The sequence below is a fragment of the Nipponia nippon genome, unplaced genomic scaffold, assembly GCF_047370975.1.
Source record: "Nipponia nippon isolate SJK-2023a ecotype South Korea unplaced genomic scaffold, ASM4737097v1 scaffold_7, whole genome shotgun sequence".
NCBI classification, from domain to species: Eukaryota; Metazoa; Chordata; class Aves; order Pelecaniformes; family Threskiornithidae; genus Nipponia; species Nipponia nippon.
In genome coordinates, this window is record NW_028262391.1 from 31291611 (window position 1) to 31308255 (window position 16645).

The 16645-nt window shown below is 45.2% G+C and overlaps 1 protein-coding gene across 6 annotated transcripts in view; it reads right to left on the reverse strand.

The window, feature by feature from the left end:
- Positions 1-16645, reverse strand: part of RANBP10 (RAN binding protein 10) — an 89065-nt gene that overhangs the window by 14284 nt on the left and 58136 nt on the right. For all 6 annotated transcript variants that reach the window (XM_087738979.1, XM_087738978.1, XM_087738977.1 and 3 more), the window contains 4 exons: positions 14707-14891; positions 8946-9058; positions 6146-6254; positions 5207-5355 (listed from right to left, as the gene is read on the reverse strand). In XM_087738979.1, the coding sequence (XP_087595105.1) occupies positions 5207-5355; positions 6146-6254; positions 8946-9058; positions 14707-14891 (556 nt within the window). The remainder of the gene's footprint in view (positions 1-5206; positions 5356-6145; positions 6255-8945; positions 9059-14706; positions 14892-16645) is intronic.

Genomic DNA, 16645 nt, shown 5'->3' on the forward strand with positions numbered 1-16645 from the left:
GCGCAGGAAGGGCGTCGTCACCCTACCAGCTCAAGAGGCGAGTTCAGTTGGTGGCCATCACCCTCTCAGAAGGAGCATAGCTACGGTATCCATCCGGCAGAAAGCTATGTCCTCTGCACTTGCCGGAATGGATGTGGCAACCCAGACAGATTCCCACAAAAACATGCAGTCACCCAGGCCTCAGGCTGCAGGGTGTGCCAGAGCCCTTCACTGGTAACGATGTCAGCAGTGAGAACAGCTGTGTGAGGTGTGACCAGGTGGATGATCTGCATAGCCTGGTGGCCGAGCTACGAGAGGAAGCAGAAAGGTTAAGGAGCATCAAGGAGTCTGGGAAAGAGAGAGGCTGGTAGAACCATGCTCTGCCCTCCCTGAGACAGAAACAGGGACAGCCACCAGAAAAAACCCAAGACCATCCTGTATCCTCTCCTTGCCACCCTGAAGGCAGTAGCTTAAAGGAAAGGAGTGAATGGAGGCAAGTCCACACTCAGGGTGGCAGGCGAACCCCCTCCTTGCCCACTTCGCCTTCCCAGGTGCCTCTGTACAACAGGCATGAGGCTCTGGATGTGGAAGGCCAGTCCATGGATGATGTGGATGATGGTCCATCTACACCAGAGGTGTTGCCAGGGTCAGAAAGGTCTACCTCCTGTATCATGACCACCTCCATGAGGAAGAAAAGACAGGTTATAGTTGTAGGCGACTCCCTTCTGAGGGGAACAGAGGGTCCAATATGCTGGACAGACCCTCCTCTTAGGGAAGTCTCCCTGGGGCCCGGGTTAAGGACATCACTAGGGAACTTCCTAGCCTGGTATGGTCCTTGGACCACTACCCATTACTGCTCTTCCATGCGGGTGGCGATGAAGCCGCAATGCATAGGCCCAGGGCGATCAAAAGAGACTTCAGGGCCTTGGGATGGTTGGTGAGGGAATCTGGAGCACAGGTTATTTTTTCCTCTCTCCTTCCAGTTGCAGGCAGCGACATTGGAAGAAACAGATGGACCCAGCCTATTAATACATGGCTCCATGGCTGGTGTCACCACAACAATTTTGGGTTTTTTGATAATGGGATGGCCTACACAGCACCAGGCTTGCTGGCATCAGATGGGATTCACCTTTCTCAAAGGGGGAAGAGGGTCTTTGCTCACGAGCTAGCAGGGCTCATTGACAGAGCTTTAAACTAGACTTGAAGTGGGAGGGGGATAATATCAGGCTTGCCTGTGACAAGCTGTGGGATGACACACCAAGGTTAGAGGGATGGGGTGCTAGCAAGGGCCCTCAGCCTGCTGCTCAGAGATGTACTGGCTACACTGCAGCACACTTAAGTCTTACAGAGATGAGCCAGGGGATCCTGAGGTAATAGGAGCCAACAAAGGAATTAAGGGGTGTTCCTCTAAGAAGGTGACAGGGCTGACAGCCCAGCATGGGCAACAAACAGGAGAAGGCAGAAGCCACTGTGCTGCTAGAAAGCTACGACCTAGCTGCCATTACTGAAAGTTGATGGGACAAATCCCATCACTGGAGTGTGGCTATCGATGGCTGCAGGCTGTTCAAAAGGGACAGGCAAGGAAGGAGGGGTGGAGGGGTTGCCCTCTACATCAAGAAATGGATAGAGTGTGAAGAGCTGTCTCTGAAGAACAGCCACAAGCAGGTTAAAAGCTTATGGGTAAGAATCAGAGACCAAGGCAACAAAGGGAACCTTGTGCTTGGTGTCTACTATAGGCCGTCCAATCAAGGGGAGCCTATTGATGAAGCCTTCTCACTCCAGCTACAGGAGGCATCGTGCTCGCAGGCTCTCATCCTGCTGGGGGACTTCAACCACCCTGACATCTGCTGGAAAAGTAGCACGGTGAGCTGTAGGCAATCCAGGAGACTCCTGAAATGCATTGAGGATAACTTCTTAAGCCAGGTAACAGACAGCCCTACCCAGAGGGGACACGATACTGGACCTGATGGTCACCAATGCCAGTGAGCTAATCGGTGGTGTCAAGATTGGAGGCAGCCTGGGCTGCAGTGATCACACTCTGGTGGATTTCGCAGTTCTGAGGGATATGGGTCAGGCAAAGAGTAAAGTCAGGACCCTGAATTTTAGGAAAGCAAACTTCCAGCTGTTCAAGGAATTAGTCAATAGGACCTCCGGGAAACTGCCCTCAAGGACAAGTGAGCAGAACAGAGCTGGCAGATCTTTAAGGACGCTTTCCATAGAGCGCAAGAGCTCTAGATCCCCAGGTGCAAGAAATGAGGCAAGGAAGGCAAGAGACCAGCATCACTGAGTCGAGACCTGCTGGTCAAACTAAAAGGCAAGAAGGAAATGCACAGGCAGTGGAAGCAGGGACAGGTATCCTGGTAAGAGTACAGGGACGCTGCCTGGTTGTGTAGGGATGGGGTCAGGAAGGCCAAGGTGTGGATGGAGCTGAACTTGGCAAGGGATGCAAAGAATAGTAAGAAGGGCTTCTACAGGTATGTCACCCAGAAAAGGAAGGTCAAAGAAAGTGTACCCCCCCGATGAGCAAGACTGGCAAACTGGTAACAATGGACGAGGAAAAGGCTGAGGTACTCAATAACTTTTTTGCCTCAATCTTCACTGGCAACCTCTCTTCCCAACCTCTTGAGTGGGTGGACCGCAAGGCAGGGACTGGGGGAGCAAAGTCCCTCCCACTATAAGAGAACATAAGGTTCATGACCACCTTAGGAACCCGAATATACATAAATCTATGGGACCTGACGAGATGCATCCCAGAGTCCTGAGGGAACTGACTGATATAGTTGCCAAGCCACTCTCCATGATATCTGAAAAGTCATGGCAGCCAGGTGAAGTCCCTGCTGACTGGAAAAAGGGAAACATTGCACCCATTTTTAAAAAGGGTAGAAAGGAGAACCCTGGGAACTACCAACCTGTCAGCCTCACCTCAGTGCCTGGAAAGATCATGGAACAAATTCTCCTAGAAGCTATGCTAAGGCACGTGGAGGACAGGGAGGTGATTCAAGACAGCCAGCATGGCTTCACCAAGGCCAAGTGCTGCCTGACCAACCTAGTGGCTTTCTATGATGGAGTGACTGCATCAGTGGACAAGGGAAGAGCTACGGATGTCATCTATCTGGACTTCTGTAATGCCTTTGACACGGTCCCCCACAACATCCTTCTCTCTAAATTAGAGAGAGGTGGATTTGATGGGTGGACTGTTCAGTGGATGATGAATTGGTTGGATGGTTGCATCCAGAGGGTAGTGGTCAATGGCTCAATGTCCAGATGGAGATCAGTGACAAGTGGTGTCCCTCAGGGGTCCGTGCTGGAACCCGTACTGTTTAATATCTTCATCAATGACACAGACAGTGGGATTGAGTGCACCCTCAGCAAGTTGGCAGATGACACCAAGCTGAGTAGTGCCGTTGACATGCCTGAGGGATGAGATACCATCCAGAGGGACCTGGACAAGCTCGAGAAGTGGGCCCGTGTGAACCTCATGAGGTTCAACAAGGCCAAGTGCAGGGTCCTGCACCTGGGTTGGGGCAATCCCTGGTATCAGTACAGGCTGGGGGATGACGGGGTTGAGAGCAGCCCTGCTGAGAAGGACTTGGGGGTACTGGTGGATGAAAAGCTGCCCTGTATCCTGGGCTGCATCACCAGCAGCATGACCAGCAGGTCAAGGGAGGTGATTCTGCCCCTCTACTCCGCTCTGGTGAGACCCCACCTGGAGTACTGCATTCAGCTCTGGAGTCCTCAGTACAGGAAAGACATGGACCTATTGGAGCAGGTCCAGAGGAGGACCATGAAGACGGTCAGAGGGATGGAACACCTTTCGTATGAGGAAAGGCTGTGAGACAGTTGGGGTTGGTCGGCCTGGAGAAGGCTCTGGGGAGATCTTATTGCAGCCTTTCAGTACTTAAAGGGGGCTTATAAGAAAGATGGGGACAGACTTTTTAGTAGGGCGTGTTGCGATAGGAGAAGGGGTAATGGTTTTAAACTAAAAGAGGGTGGATTCAGACTAGATATAACAAAGAATTTTTTTACAGTGAGGGTGGTGAAACACTGGAACAGGTTGCCCAGAGAGGTGGTAGATGCCCCATCCTTGGAAACATTCAAGGTCAGGTTGGACTGGGCTATGAGCAACCTGATTTAGTTGAAAATGTCCCTGCTCATTGCAGGGGGGCTGGACTAGATGACCTTCAAAGGTCCCTTCTGACCCAAACTATTCTATGATTCTATGAGTCTACACATGAATGCTGCCTTGCGTTGCAGGGGTTTTTTTATGTAGACATCTCCTGGTTGAAAACAGGTATTACCAAGAACTTTTGTGGACTGATGGGATCATTCTGACTATCTAGTCAGAGAAACATACCCACAGTTTCTTGCAACACAATATAGGAACACAAAGATACTGGCTGGGGAAGCCGAGTGACAGCTTGGAGGCATTCAAGTAATTGTCTTCCTTTCCCTTAAATGTTTGCCTGTCCACAGTTTGTCACATGCAGCAGTGGGAATACCAAAACAAACACACTCAGATGGCTGTGAGCAGCTCAAGGCTCAGTGAAGCAGCTCAGACTGTTTTCAGGGGCTCTGCAGGTCATACTCCCTGGCCCACTCCATCTTCAAAGCTGTAGTCAATAATTACCTAGGGAAGATAGCTTGGGTGTCCTGGTTTATCTTGTTCTTTCTATTTCAAATCCTAAAGTTTCATTTCCCAAACTGCAAAGAGTTGATGCTTCAGAGATGGGTTTTGCAGAACTGTTCCCTTCTCACATGTTTAGAGCTTGCAAGGTAGAGTCTGTGGGAGAAGGAGAAACTCTCATTCTAGGCATCCCCTTAGCCTTTTGCTCAGTTGGCCACAACAGTGCATCTTCTGCTCAGTCTTTACTGGAAAGCAATTCTTTTGCAGACTCCAAGGTACAGGAAACAGGCTTTGTCTTCCAGACCACCTCTTACAGCTTGGCCAGTGAAACACTGAGTCACTAGTGGCTGCACTAGAAGGCCACCTTCAAAAGCTTCTTTATTCTGAAAAAAAACCTGCTCTGTAGTCTGTGGAAAATAACTGATGCAAAACCAATTTTATAACAGTATAGAAACACCCACAACAACAGGATGTCCTCTCAGCTGGGTATCAGAAAGGAAAGGAGCATTTCATAGAATAATGTACAGAAAGTAGCAGGTAACAGACAGCAGTCAACCTTTAACATTTGCTCTTCTCACAAGGAGACACAGAAAACACACTTACCAGTACTATGAATGTGTGAGTTGCTTGATCCATGTCTAGGACTTAAGCTGGGGGACCCAGGGTAACTGTCCTGGGATCTGGGGCTGCGGGCACTGAAACAACGTACTTCACTGTCTGTTCCATTCACCATCTCCACAAACTGCCGACACCTGATTTCATAAGAGGGAAGAAGGAGAAAAGGGTGCGTGACAGCCAGGATGCTCTGCATTGAGATTTCCTTTGTTACTGAGTGGAGAAGTCCTAGAAACTGCATAGGAGTTAAATTTCTTGGCTTCAAAAAAGACATTTCAGACTCCTGATACCTTTGTATTGCAAGTGCTCTGATAATGCTATGGGAGGAAGGAGTTCAGAAACTGCAACTTTGATGCTAATAAATGTTGAGACATTCCCCAAAAGCAAGTTTATTTCCATTGTGCTAAGAAGATACTGTTCGTTTACAGCATGCTTTCATCTCCACCACCTCTGCAGGTACTCCAGAATTGAATTGTGGGGTTGTTTTCAGAAGAAGATACTAAACCTGCCAAACATCATAGTTCCCCCACTACTCCAACAACCTAGAAATACTGGTGGCCAATGGAAAATAGACAAGGAAGGGTAAAAAATGCAATATCCACAGTGACAGTGAGGACAGCTCTCCATTTAGCTTTACGGGGAACTGTCCTTACCCAACTCAGGAGGCTGGGAAGACCCACCTCTGCCTGACCTCATGAGGCAGAGCCATACTGGGTCTGAGCAGGAACCAAAGGGCTACGTCTACATTGCTACAAGCACTGTGCAAAGGACTGAACCTATGTTCTCTCCCACCTGCTCCCAAAGGGATCTCAAACAGTTTGAATTCAGACCAAGGTGTGCAGCCAGACTGGATGCTGGACAGCCTCTTTCTTCTCTCCTTCATCTACACATTTCAGCATTAGGGAGTATAAAGCTATTCATACTTACTTTAACATGAAGAGCAGGTTGGGGTTATGTTCTAGGAGGCCAGGATAGAGCTGCTGCGTGGCTTCTATAGCCTCTCCCACTCTGCCTGCTAATACTAGCTTCTGTATTCCTGAAAGCAAAAGGAGACTTATTGACACACGGGACCAGAATGGCCAGAAGAGTTGTCTCACATATGCCACACAGCTCCCCACTACCACCTTGCACAAGGGCTAGGGTGAACTGGGGACCACATTCTGTTTATTATGGATGAGGAAAAGCCCATGAAAATGAGGGAGAATCTGTTAGTAGCTCAGAAACACCAAGAGCAGAAGGATCTGAAATGATGTAGGTGCGCTGGGGGGCGGTGCTCTGGGACTTTAGTCCTTTAGTCACAGAGCTATGCAGCAATGGAAGACAAAGCAGGACACAACAGCTGGATGGGAGCAAGGAGGTTGCTGGGGAAATGACAGTTTCAGAGGGGAAGCCCCTAGGTCACCCCCACGTTACATCCTCTGGCTGGTTCACGCTTGGAAGCGTATATATGGTTGAGCATCAGATAAGCAGAGTATTCTTAGAGGTTCTGTGGGCTTAAACCACAACACAGTACTGTTTCCCCAATATCCCTACCTCTAAGTAGAAGCAATTATACCAACAAAACTGGGTTCCTGCAAGTCCCACCTCAATGTATTCCCAAGAAAAGTAAACTGACCTGCAATGAGGATGTGGCACCTGTAAGCTAGCTCCAAGAATCAGCTACTGACTAAGCTAGAAACAGATCAACAAGTTGTACACTTCTAGGAGGTGCAAAGATACAAGGCAGAATCCATCTATTTTCCTGGGTGTTCATGTCCCACATATGTTCCTTCAGTGGGTCAGAAGACACAAGAGCAAGACTTAACTTGAGATCCCACCCCTGAACACTCAGAGAAGCTGCTGATCTACAGAGGTCCACATTTTTTTCCTAGGTGTACTTAAAACTGAAAACTAAATGTACCTAAAACAAAAAATGCATTGCACTTCCCTCTCTGTTTTTCCAGGACTCCTTACAACCAACAGAGAGGAGGTTTTGAATTGCCTGTGAGGTGCTTTGCAAGCAGAGGCTCTAATAACAACAGGCTGTGACTTTCACAAGTCATGAACACTTGAAAGCCCAGCCCGGTGATCCTCATTAGCAATCCCCAGTAACAATCTGCAATGACTTGTCTTGGATGCCACTTCTCAGTGTCTATTTGCTTGTTAGCGTAGCTGAAAGCTAAAACCAAAGACGTGGCTCTCACACCAACGTGTGTTTGCAGAGTCTCCTTCATTTCACTCTCTGTTTCTTCTACTGACTGGCATGTCCGTTTTCATGTCTCGCTGCTTTTGACAGCTCTCTTCTTTGCCTTGTTTGGCAACTCTCACAGATGTCACTGCCTTTTATATTTTCCCCTCTTTTTGTTTCCCCATCTGTGTTTTCCTCACACCTTTTATTTAAGGCCCAACTTCAGAGCTCTATATTTCTTCCCTCCATCTGCCTTGTCACCTGTCCTCAGAAAAGCAAGACTGCACTGTCTCATGTGCTTCCTGTAAGGCTTTACCAATTCAAACTACACCAGCAAGAACACTGGGGGTCAGGGTTGACTAATGCATGACCTGGAAAGCACAAAGCCCATCAGCACTAATGGGCAGCAACTACAAGTTATTTTGGGTACTAAACAGAGTCCCCAAATGAACCTGAATGCTTGTTAAGCGTATGTAATGTATGGAGAGCAAGCTACAAAGGGGCATGATGCTCCTGATACATAACAGTCACATGAGAAACAGTTCACAAAGGGAAGGGAAATGCACAGAGCGGGACGCAGCCTGTATTCAATAGGCAGGAGAATGCAGAAAACACACCAATGTTCTGTGACTCTGCAGTCTGAGCCTGTGAATAGAAAAGCCAAAAAAAAAAAACAAGTACAGCAGGAGAATGCTGCAAGCCTTGTTCTGCAGGAACCAAAAGCACTTGCAGCCTTACCAACTGGGAGATGAACCACTTTGGAGGAAACAGCAGTAATCAAAACAGACACAGAATACAAATTCTTCACCTAGCGTGAGCTAAACACATTGGCTATGAATTTGCAAAACCCTTAGTATGCAAAAAAATTTACCTGAAGACAAAATGTGCAGAGGGACTGGAAGACTCATTATCTCTGGGAGCTGTAGTCAAAATAGATTGATGTGTCTGGGTCCCTATGACCATGCTAATGAAACTGCCCCTGCTGCAACAGACTGCATCAAAGAACCCAAATCCAAAGGCATCTCTGGTGCACAGTGAGCTCAGTTCAAGTAGAGTCCAAGGTAACCAGTTCCTTTCTCCATCAATTTGGCACTACCTCCAAGAAAGGACCTTCTGCCCTGGGTATTACATTTAGCCTGATGTGTGAAACTGCCAGACTCAAAGCTGAGGGTCACCTCATCTCTTCCAGGATTCAGCTATTCATTTTCAACAAGACTGAGGAAAATTAACCAAGTTGATCAGGCAACTTAGCATATTCAACACTGTCAGGCGTGCAGGTCATTTCTCAGAGCAAACAGGTAAAGGAAACAATAGAGCACTTCTTCAGGCAAGACAGCAGAGGGTGGAGGGGACACAGTGATGATGGGAAAAGCACTCCCAGCTGTGGTCCCCAAGCTCTACTGACCCACAGGCAGCAACACTAAGTCAGCAGTGTGCTGCGGACAGCTTTGTACAGTTGTGGAATAGCTCTTCTACTTCCACAGCAGTTTCTCTGCACAGTCCTGAAGACAACACGTGGCCAGCATGCCACACTTTGGAACGACTACCCAAGAGACTTACTTTGTCTATTCTTTATTGAGGTCTGTTCTTCCTGGATTGTGGTGTCTGTGACTCTGGCAAAGGCAGTTGCTGTTGAACAGTACCCATGATGAACCAAATACGATGAAACCATACTAGAAAATAAGAACATAGAAACAGATGAAGAGGCATTGGTAAAACAGGGTAATCACACTGGAGAAATAAAAATCAACACAACAGAAGCTGCAATTTCAGTGACCGAACTCAGCTTGCTTAGGACATAACCAGGGTCCTACTTCTGGGTCCAGATGGCATAAATTTACAAGACAGGCACCCTGTCCTCAGCAAACAGGAGGGAGGCTCTAAATTCACCTTACGGAACAAAAAAATTAAGACTTACAATGCATACACAGTATTTATTTATTTAATTACTGCTGTCCAAATGTCACTTTTAAGAGCTCAGTACTGTGTTACAGTGACATCCTACACAGACATCAAATCCGAACCTCAGAGAGGCTAATGGCTTTTAAGCAGATCTCAAAAAAAAAAGATTCTGGTCCTGAATTTCTTCCATCACTTATTTTGCCAGCAATTATATCTTTGGTAGTTGAATCTCCTTATGAATTCTGCACATTCACAGATACTTTTATCTGCTGATTTACAAAGAGTAGACTGTCAGCATTGATTTTACAAACATTAAGTTGTACTTTCAAAAGATGTTGGGAGGTGGGCGAGGAAGTAGTATCACTGTCAGAAAACAAACACAACAAAAACATCTTTCTGAACAGACCATTTCTAAAGCACTTGTGCCCTCCCAGGATATGTCAGGTAAGTGTTAATGCTCACTGGACTTTTAACAAAACCTGAAATGCCAGCAGAGTATTTCAAGGCTTCTAGTGATGAATCCCAAAATAGGCTTCTCATGATGAAGCTGGTATTGATCCAATCAAGTCACAGCTCAAAACACGCATTCAACTTAGCTACTTTCAGTACAAGAAAGAAGTATTTTATGAGTCAGCAATAATTTTCAGGTGTAACATTGTAAGCAGGTGTGTAATTTTTAAAACTTCTTTTAAAAACAAGTGCTTCTGACCACTGTTGGTACAAGACATGCCCTTTACCCTTAGACAGGCATAATAAAGTGCATCCTTCTCTGTATCAAGCACAGAGCCAGGGTGTCCTGGCTCAGCCAGGCTGAAGCACTGAACACAGCGATCCAGGCTGGCAGGAACAGAGGGGAAAAGCCAACTCTTGCTTCAGTGTAATTCAGTAGTCAGAGTCAGAGGCTCAACACTGCAAAGATTTAAATGCTCTACAAAGCTGCACAAAAATTTCTGCCTGTGCCATCACAGGAAGCGTCCCTGCGTGGATACATAGCAGTATTACACGCTGGTCACTATGCCAGGCTAATTTTCAGCAATGACATATCAGTTCTGTGTCTCAGCTACTCACTACAGCAGTGCTGCACAGTCTCAAACATTCAGCAGCATGTTTGCATCCAGGGGTACCTCTCCTGAAGTTCTGGGGGAACATTATCACACTCCACTGTGACCTATGTGACATGTTCATGCAGACAACAAAAACCTTTCAGAATCCCAGATTCTCCAAAGGAATAGTTTTTACCGCTTGGGAGCAATGGTTGAAACTTGTTTAGAGCAGAAGTGCTCAAATCACAGGAGCAGCTATCTCTGTGCTGCACCTAGGGGTGCTTCTCTCACCTAGAGTGGCCATGGTGGTGATAGAGAGGCTTGTACCATCTGTGGCTTTTCTTCTTCAACACAGAACTCAACTGCATGTTTCTCTGTACAAATTACATAAAGTTCTCCTCGTTCTGCATGCTACCACTTAGATTCTCAAATGAACAATACAAAGTCCTCCCACTTTATCAGAAATAGGGACCTACACTGTTCCTCCTCCCATGATCAACCACACCAGCTGATGTCAAGTCTCAGATGACTCCTACTCAGATTCTTCATGGCAAGAACTAAAAAGATTAGAGATCCTATAAGACTGTAACAACACACAAAGAAGACAAGTTACCCATGTAGGTCCCTTTCAAGGTTTCGAGCTCTTGGAAACCTTGTCAGATCAGCCTCTCTGGTGACAGCATTTCCAGGAGTGCAACACAGATGAATGCATGATGTGATATCAACATCTTGTGATGCCTACCTGCACGGTTAGAGATTAAATAAGATACTATGAAACCCACCAAAGCCACAGGACAAGATAACATTGTCCCAAGAGCTCCAAAGAAGCTCCAACCTGAAACTGCTGTACCACTAACGTGAGGATGAGCTCTGACTTAAGCCTGCCTACGGAGAGGAGGAAGATGGAAAATGTAACGCTGATTCTTAAAAAGAAGTCCAAAGGAGGAACAAAGTACTCCAGATCGGTGACCCTGACACCTCCACCATGCGCATCAGAAGAAACAATTCTGGAGAACACAAGGAACAAATACAGGGATACATTGGTCCTATTGCAGAAGAATCAACAGCTTTTGTAAAGGCTTTTTGTAAAAGGTTTTTGTAAAGTCATGGCTCTCTAATTTGGTGACATACTTGGAGGGAGTCTGGAAGCAGGCAGAAAAGAGATACTTTTGCAGTCCACTGGGTTGTACAAAGATATTTCACGGAGTCTTTCAGCAAAGCCTCTCAAAGAAACTGTGTTACCATGTGATAAAACATAGCTAAATATTCAGTTAAATAATGGAGTGGCAAAAAATGGTCAGTTTTACCAGGGAAAGGAAAAAACACTCTAGCGCTGCAGGAATCTGTGCTATTAACATATTCATAAAGCTAAGCTTGATAGACCAGTGCTCTCACCCAATGCAGGTGCTTTTATGTTCAAAGATGCAGGACACACACTTTTTTCTGAATAAGTTGCCTTTTGAGCACTAAGAACTAAGTATTTCCATTTAAATATCAATGAACCTCTTCATTCTCTTTGTCTGCTAAGCAAGCTTTCCAAAAGTGCATCCTGTCTTTCCACAGCCTGACAAGATGCATTGCAGAGACTGAAATGACCCATAAAGTCAACAATCCAGTATATCAGAATGAAAATTAACGTTAAAGTCAACAACTTCACAAAGTTTTAAGTCTCTGAGCATATCCATGCTGGGTCAGCCCAAACATCCAGTTAACCCAGTACCTGTATCTCCCAACTGGCAAAAGCAAATGCCTAGGAGAAAATAAAGGACTACCGTACATATGAAATGATACTTTTCCCCATAACCCTTCCAGCTTCCAATGATTTGTCAGATACTTCCCATCCTAGAGGTGGTATCTCTCTACATCGTAGCTCCGATAGATTTTTCTTTCTAATAACATCTCCAGTCACTTTCTGAATCCATGCCGTTTTCACGGTATCTTAGGGCAGAAAGTGTGAAAAAAACCCCTCCTTTACTTTTCCTAAATGTGCCACTTGGTTAACTTCACTTGATACCCTTTAATTCTTGCAGTAGAGAAAACAACGAACAATTGTTCCTTCAGCACCTTCTGCAGGCTACTCAAGACTTTTTTTTCACAATTCTGCCTTACCCCTCACAATCATATCCTTCAATGCTATGGGTCTGTATATTTGTTCCTTGCCTTACACCCACTCCATATCTTTGCACATCCTGCCTGTTTTTTTTCCCCATGGTTTTCTTACTTCTACTACATATTTTCGGAGACAAGAACTGAAACAGCACACGGTATTCAAGTTAAGGGTGCAGCACATATTTACACAGTGACAGAATTATTTTTGTCCTCTATTTTTCCCCTAACGTATCCTAGCTTTTTTTTTTTTTTTTTTTTTTTTGGCTTGCTACCAAAAAAATGAGCTTACATTTCAGTGAAATGATTCACCATAACTCAAAGATCTCATTCCTTCCTGAAGGGTCCCTTCTTCCCAGCCATTTCTGAACACCCTCCACACCACAGACACTACCAGCATGCATCCAAGTCTCTCTACAGTCTCCTCCTCCCAAAGTGACCATCCCTGACCCACTCATTCCCTCTCTTGTCTCTGAAAAACCTCATAATCCACATTGGGACATGTGCCCTCAGCCTCTGGCTGCATAGTCCCCCCTTAGTTTGCAGCAAGGGAACTTCTCAAAAGCCTTTTGGACTTCCAAGACAAAGACAGCAGCCCAAGAACCATATCCACGTGTCTGCTGGCTCCTTTTTTGCAAAACCCACATCCTATTTCGCCATGTGCCCAATGCATCTACACTTCAGTAGCGCTTCTACGGATTTGTCCAAGCCAGACATCAAGGTTCTCTCAGCCCATCGCTGCCTGACTCTCTTCTGAAACCCTTCATGAAACATGGCACCATACGCACCATCCTGCCCTTCTCTAGAACCAAGGCCGTTTGGAGAGAAACTTTGTTCCACAGCCACAAGCTCACCTGTTTTCTCCTTGAGTCCTGTTAGGACTCTGGGTAAACATCTGATCCCAGAGACTCTGTCCACTTCCCCTCACCTATTTCTTCCAGTGCTTCTTTGACAGACACTTCAATCCCATACACAGCCTCTGCCAAGTCCCTCACAAAGAAGCATCCCAGCATGACAACCTACCTGATTTCTGGACATACAGGCAAAGAATTCAATTGGATATGGTCTTATCTTCCCCACGGTCTCTTTTTATACTGCAATCCTCTACAGGCCCTAAAAACTCTGTGGCAGGCCTCCTGCTCCTGATTTTCTTGAAGAAAGATATTGTTATTATTTTCAATAGCTTCTGCTAGTTGCTTTTCAAAGGCTTTGCTGGTGGCTCTGAATTATCTGCAAATAACTAAATACAAGACTAGTAGAAAACAAGAATGATCACATGGATACAATCATCACTGCATCTAAGCCTCCTGGATGACAGTGACCAGTATCAGGTGTTTAGGGAAAGAATAGAATAAAAAGGTGAAACACAGAGCTATCTGTAATCAGAAACAGAAGCAACAGCCATAAATTTGGAGGTTTAAAATATAACTATGGAATTGGCCTCCATGAATTACTTGTGAATATTTAAATGTGCATCTTTTGAAATCCAATTATATTTAAAAACTACCACAACTTTCTGCAGCAGCAAGTCCCACAGTTTCACCACATACTTAGTGAAAAAAAAATTTTTTTTTTAAGCCAGAAGGTTTTTTTTCTCTAATTCTTGTGTTTTGAGAAACAGTGAATAATCACTTCCTAGCCATACTCTTCATGGTATATATAAGTGACTGACAGACAACGACAGTCCATCTCCCTCAATTACCTCTTTCCAAGCTGTGGAGCCTTAGTCAGCTCTGTCTTTCTTCAGGCAGAAGATACTCCTGACCTCTTGACAACTCTTGTCAATTGTTCTCATCAAGTTCCACACAATCCTTTTTGCAATGGGAAATGCATTCAATAGTCATAAATTTATAAAGTGTTATAATTGTGTTTTTAGTTAGGTTGGGTTTGGAAGCCTTTGGTTTAGGCTATTTCTTGCTCTCTCATTTCTGAATTCAGCTGACTTACGTCCTGGCTTTTCTCCTACGTTAGTGTTTTTATGGTGTCCTCTCCACTCCCCTTCCCCCAGTGCATCACCTCAAAGTGTATGTTCTTCCATTCCTACAAGCTTTCATGCAGTCTTTGGCTGAAAACTTCTCCCATATCTTTTACATTTGAAACAGCAGCAATCTACACAGGAAAGACTATTAAACAACAAAACAGAGGGTAAACCAATTTGAGCAAAATGTACTGACTGGCAATTTTTGCCATAAGAAAGCATAAATTAGCATTAAAAAAGTATTTAAAGCCTAAGAAAACAAAATAAGCTGAACACCAGAACAGTGACTTACTTCTGCAGCATGGCTTGCCACTCGCCTAGTCTGTCTCCTATGGGAAACCGCTTAATGGTGCTCTGAATCTTCGCTCGCCACTCCCTCATGTAGTCCTCAATGTCGAACACAAATGGCTGCTGCCCAAAGTTGGCATCGACTATCTCTCCTGGAGTCTGGAGACCCACTGTAGGGTAGAGATTTGACTGGGAAGGAAGAAAAAGAAACCTATATTAAACCCAGCTTTCTCCTGGTTCCAGTTGCATGGTTTGGTAAGAAAAAGTGCTGCTCTTTAAATTGAAACATGTAATGGAAGAGGAAGGGGCAACAGCCCTTTAGGTACACCTCAAGGAACCCCATGACTTATTGTTCAGTTATTAAAAGTTATTGCATAAAACCAGAACAATGGGATCAATCCCCCAGCAGTCTGTGATAGCTGCCATGACTGCTGTCTATGGTGTGTCCACTTTCTGGCTTAGTTTTCTGCAATTTCTACCAAAGTTCAACAGTCAGTAAATAATAATAATAAAAAAATGAAAGGGGCATCATCTCAATCAGCAGATCTAAGTGTTCTCCACTGTTTCAACTGAACTCTCTTATTCCTTGGAAGCTGCTGTCTAAATATTTTACATCTTTGATGAAAAGGGAACGGGTAGTAGTGGAGCTCTGAGGCTAGGTCTTTGATGATCCCAAGACAGCAAGCCATCCACACAAGAAATTCCAGTACTGATAAATGAATTTCATTTTAAGAACAAGCATATGGATCCAAATGGGAGTTCTGACACCTGCTCCGCCCCGAAACACAGGGAAAAGAAAAAGTTTACCACTGTGAAAATACCTCTAAAGTTCAGCTTCCAAAGATGATGATCTAATTGAAAACAGGTGGTAAAAGTCTATCTAGAAGTTCTCTGAATTCAGGCTATTTTAAGAATAAGCTTATGGATACAAATTGAATCCCTAAGCCCACTTAAATATGGGAAAAAGAAAGGGCATCAGAAAAGGTGGAGAGATGTCTGGTTCTCACTCTGGATCACATTTTTTAAGAGCATGTTCCATTCACTGTCACGTCACTTTTCTGCAGCACAAATTACTTTTCTGTTTGCAACACAGACTTCACTAATCCTCTGCTTCGGAGCATCTGCTGATAGCCTGTGGAGTGTAGAAAGAAATCTCTCTCATGCCACTCATGAACTGTTTGGTGTTGGGTTTTTTCCACTTTGCTTTAACACACTGGAGACTGCCACAGACAGAAACCAGCCACTGGGCAAGGCACGTGGATGCACGTAGTGAAACTGAAGTCTGGAAGGTGCCTGGTTGCAGTGTCTTGCTCATGGTTGAACCCATGTCAGACATTAGATCAGTGGAGGAGCAGACCTCTCTCCCCAGGTCAAATCAGTGAGAACTAGTACTGATGGTTAGATGGTCATTCTAAAGAAAGCGACGATGATTATCTCCTCCTCTATAGCAAGGAGCATGGGCTTTCATACAATTGTCTGGAAAACTATTCAACTAATTCTTCACTACTGCAGAGACTGAAACACTGGCAATGTCATTGATCTCCCCTTGAGACCTACTGTAGTTGTGGATTTTACTTTTTACTAAAGGTATTAAGATTGTTACGAGGTGGAATTCAGCAGAATCCTGATCACATTAGCGAAAATGGAGCCAGCATGTCGTGGGAAGTGATTACTTCTCTCTGCTTTCACCAGCGTGGCTACATCTGCAGTACTTACTTGGTTCACTCCCTCCACATCCACATCCCCAGGACAAGATAGACATTCACAAACGGGGTCGAGCAGAGTTCTGCTAAGATGGTTAGAGGGCTAGAGCGCACAGCATACAAGGAGAGGCTGAGGGAATTAGCTTGGAGAAGAGAAGGCAAAAGGGAAAATCTTACTGCAAGTCTTCCACTCCCAAAAGGGAGGTGATAAAAAAGAGGGAGACAGATTCCTCTCAGAGG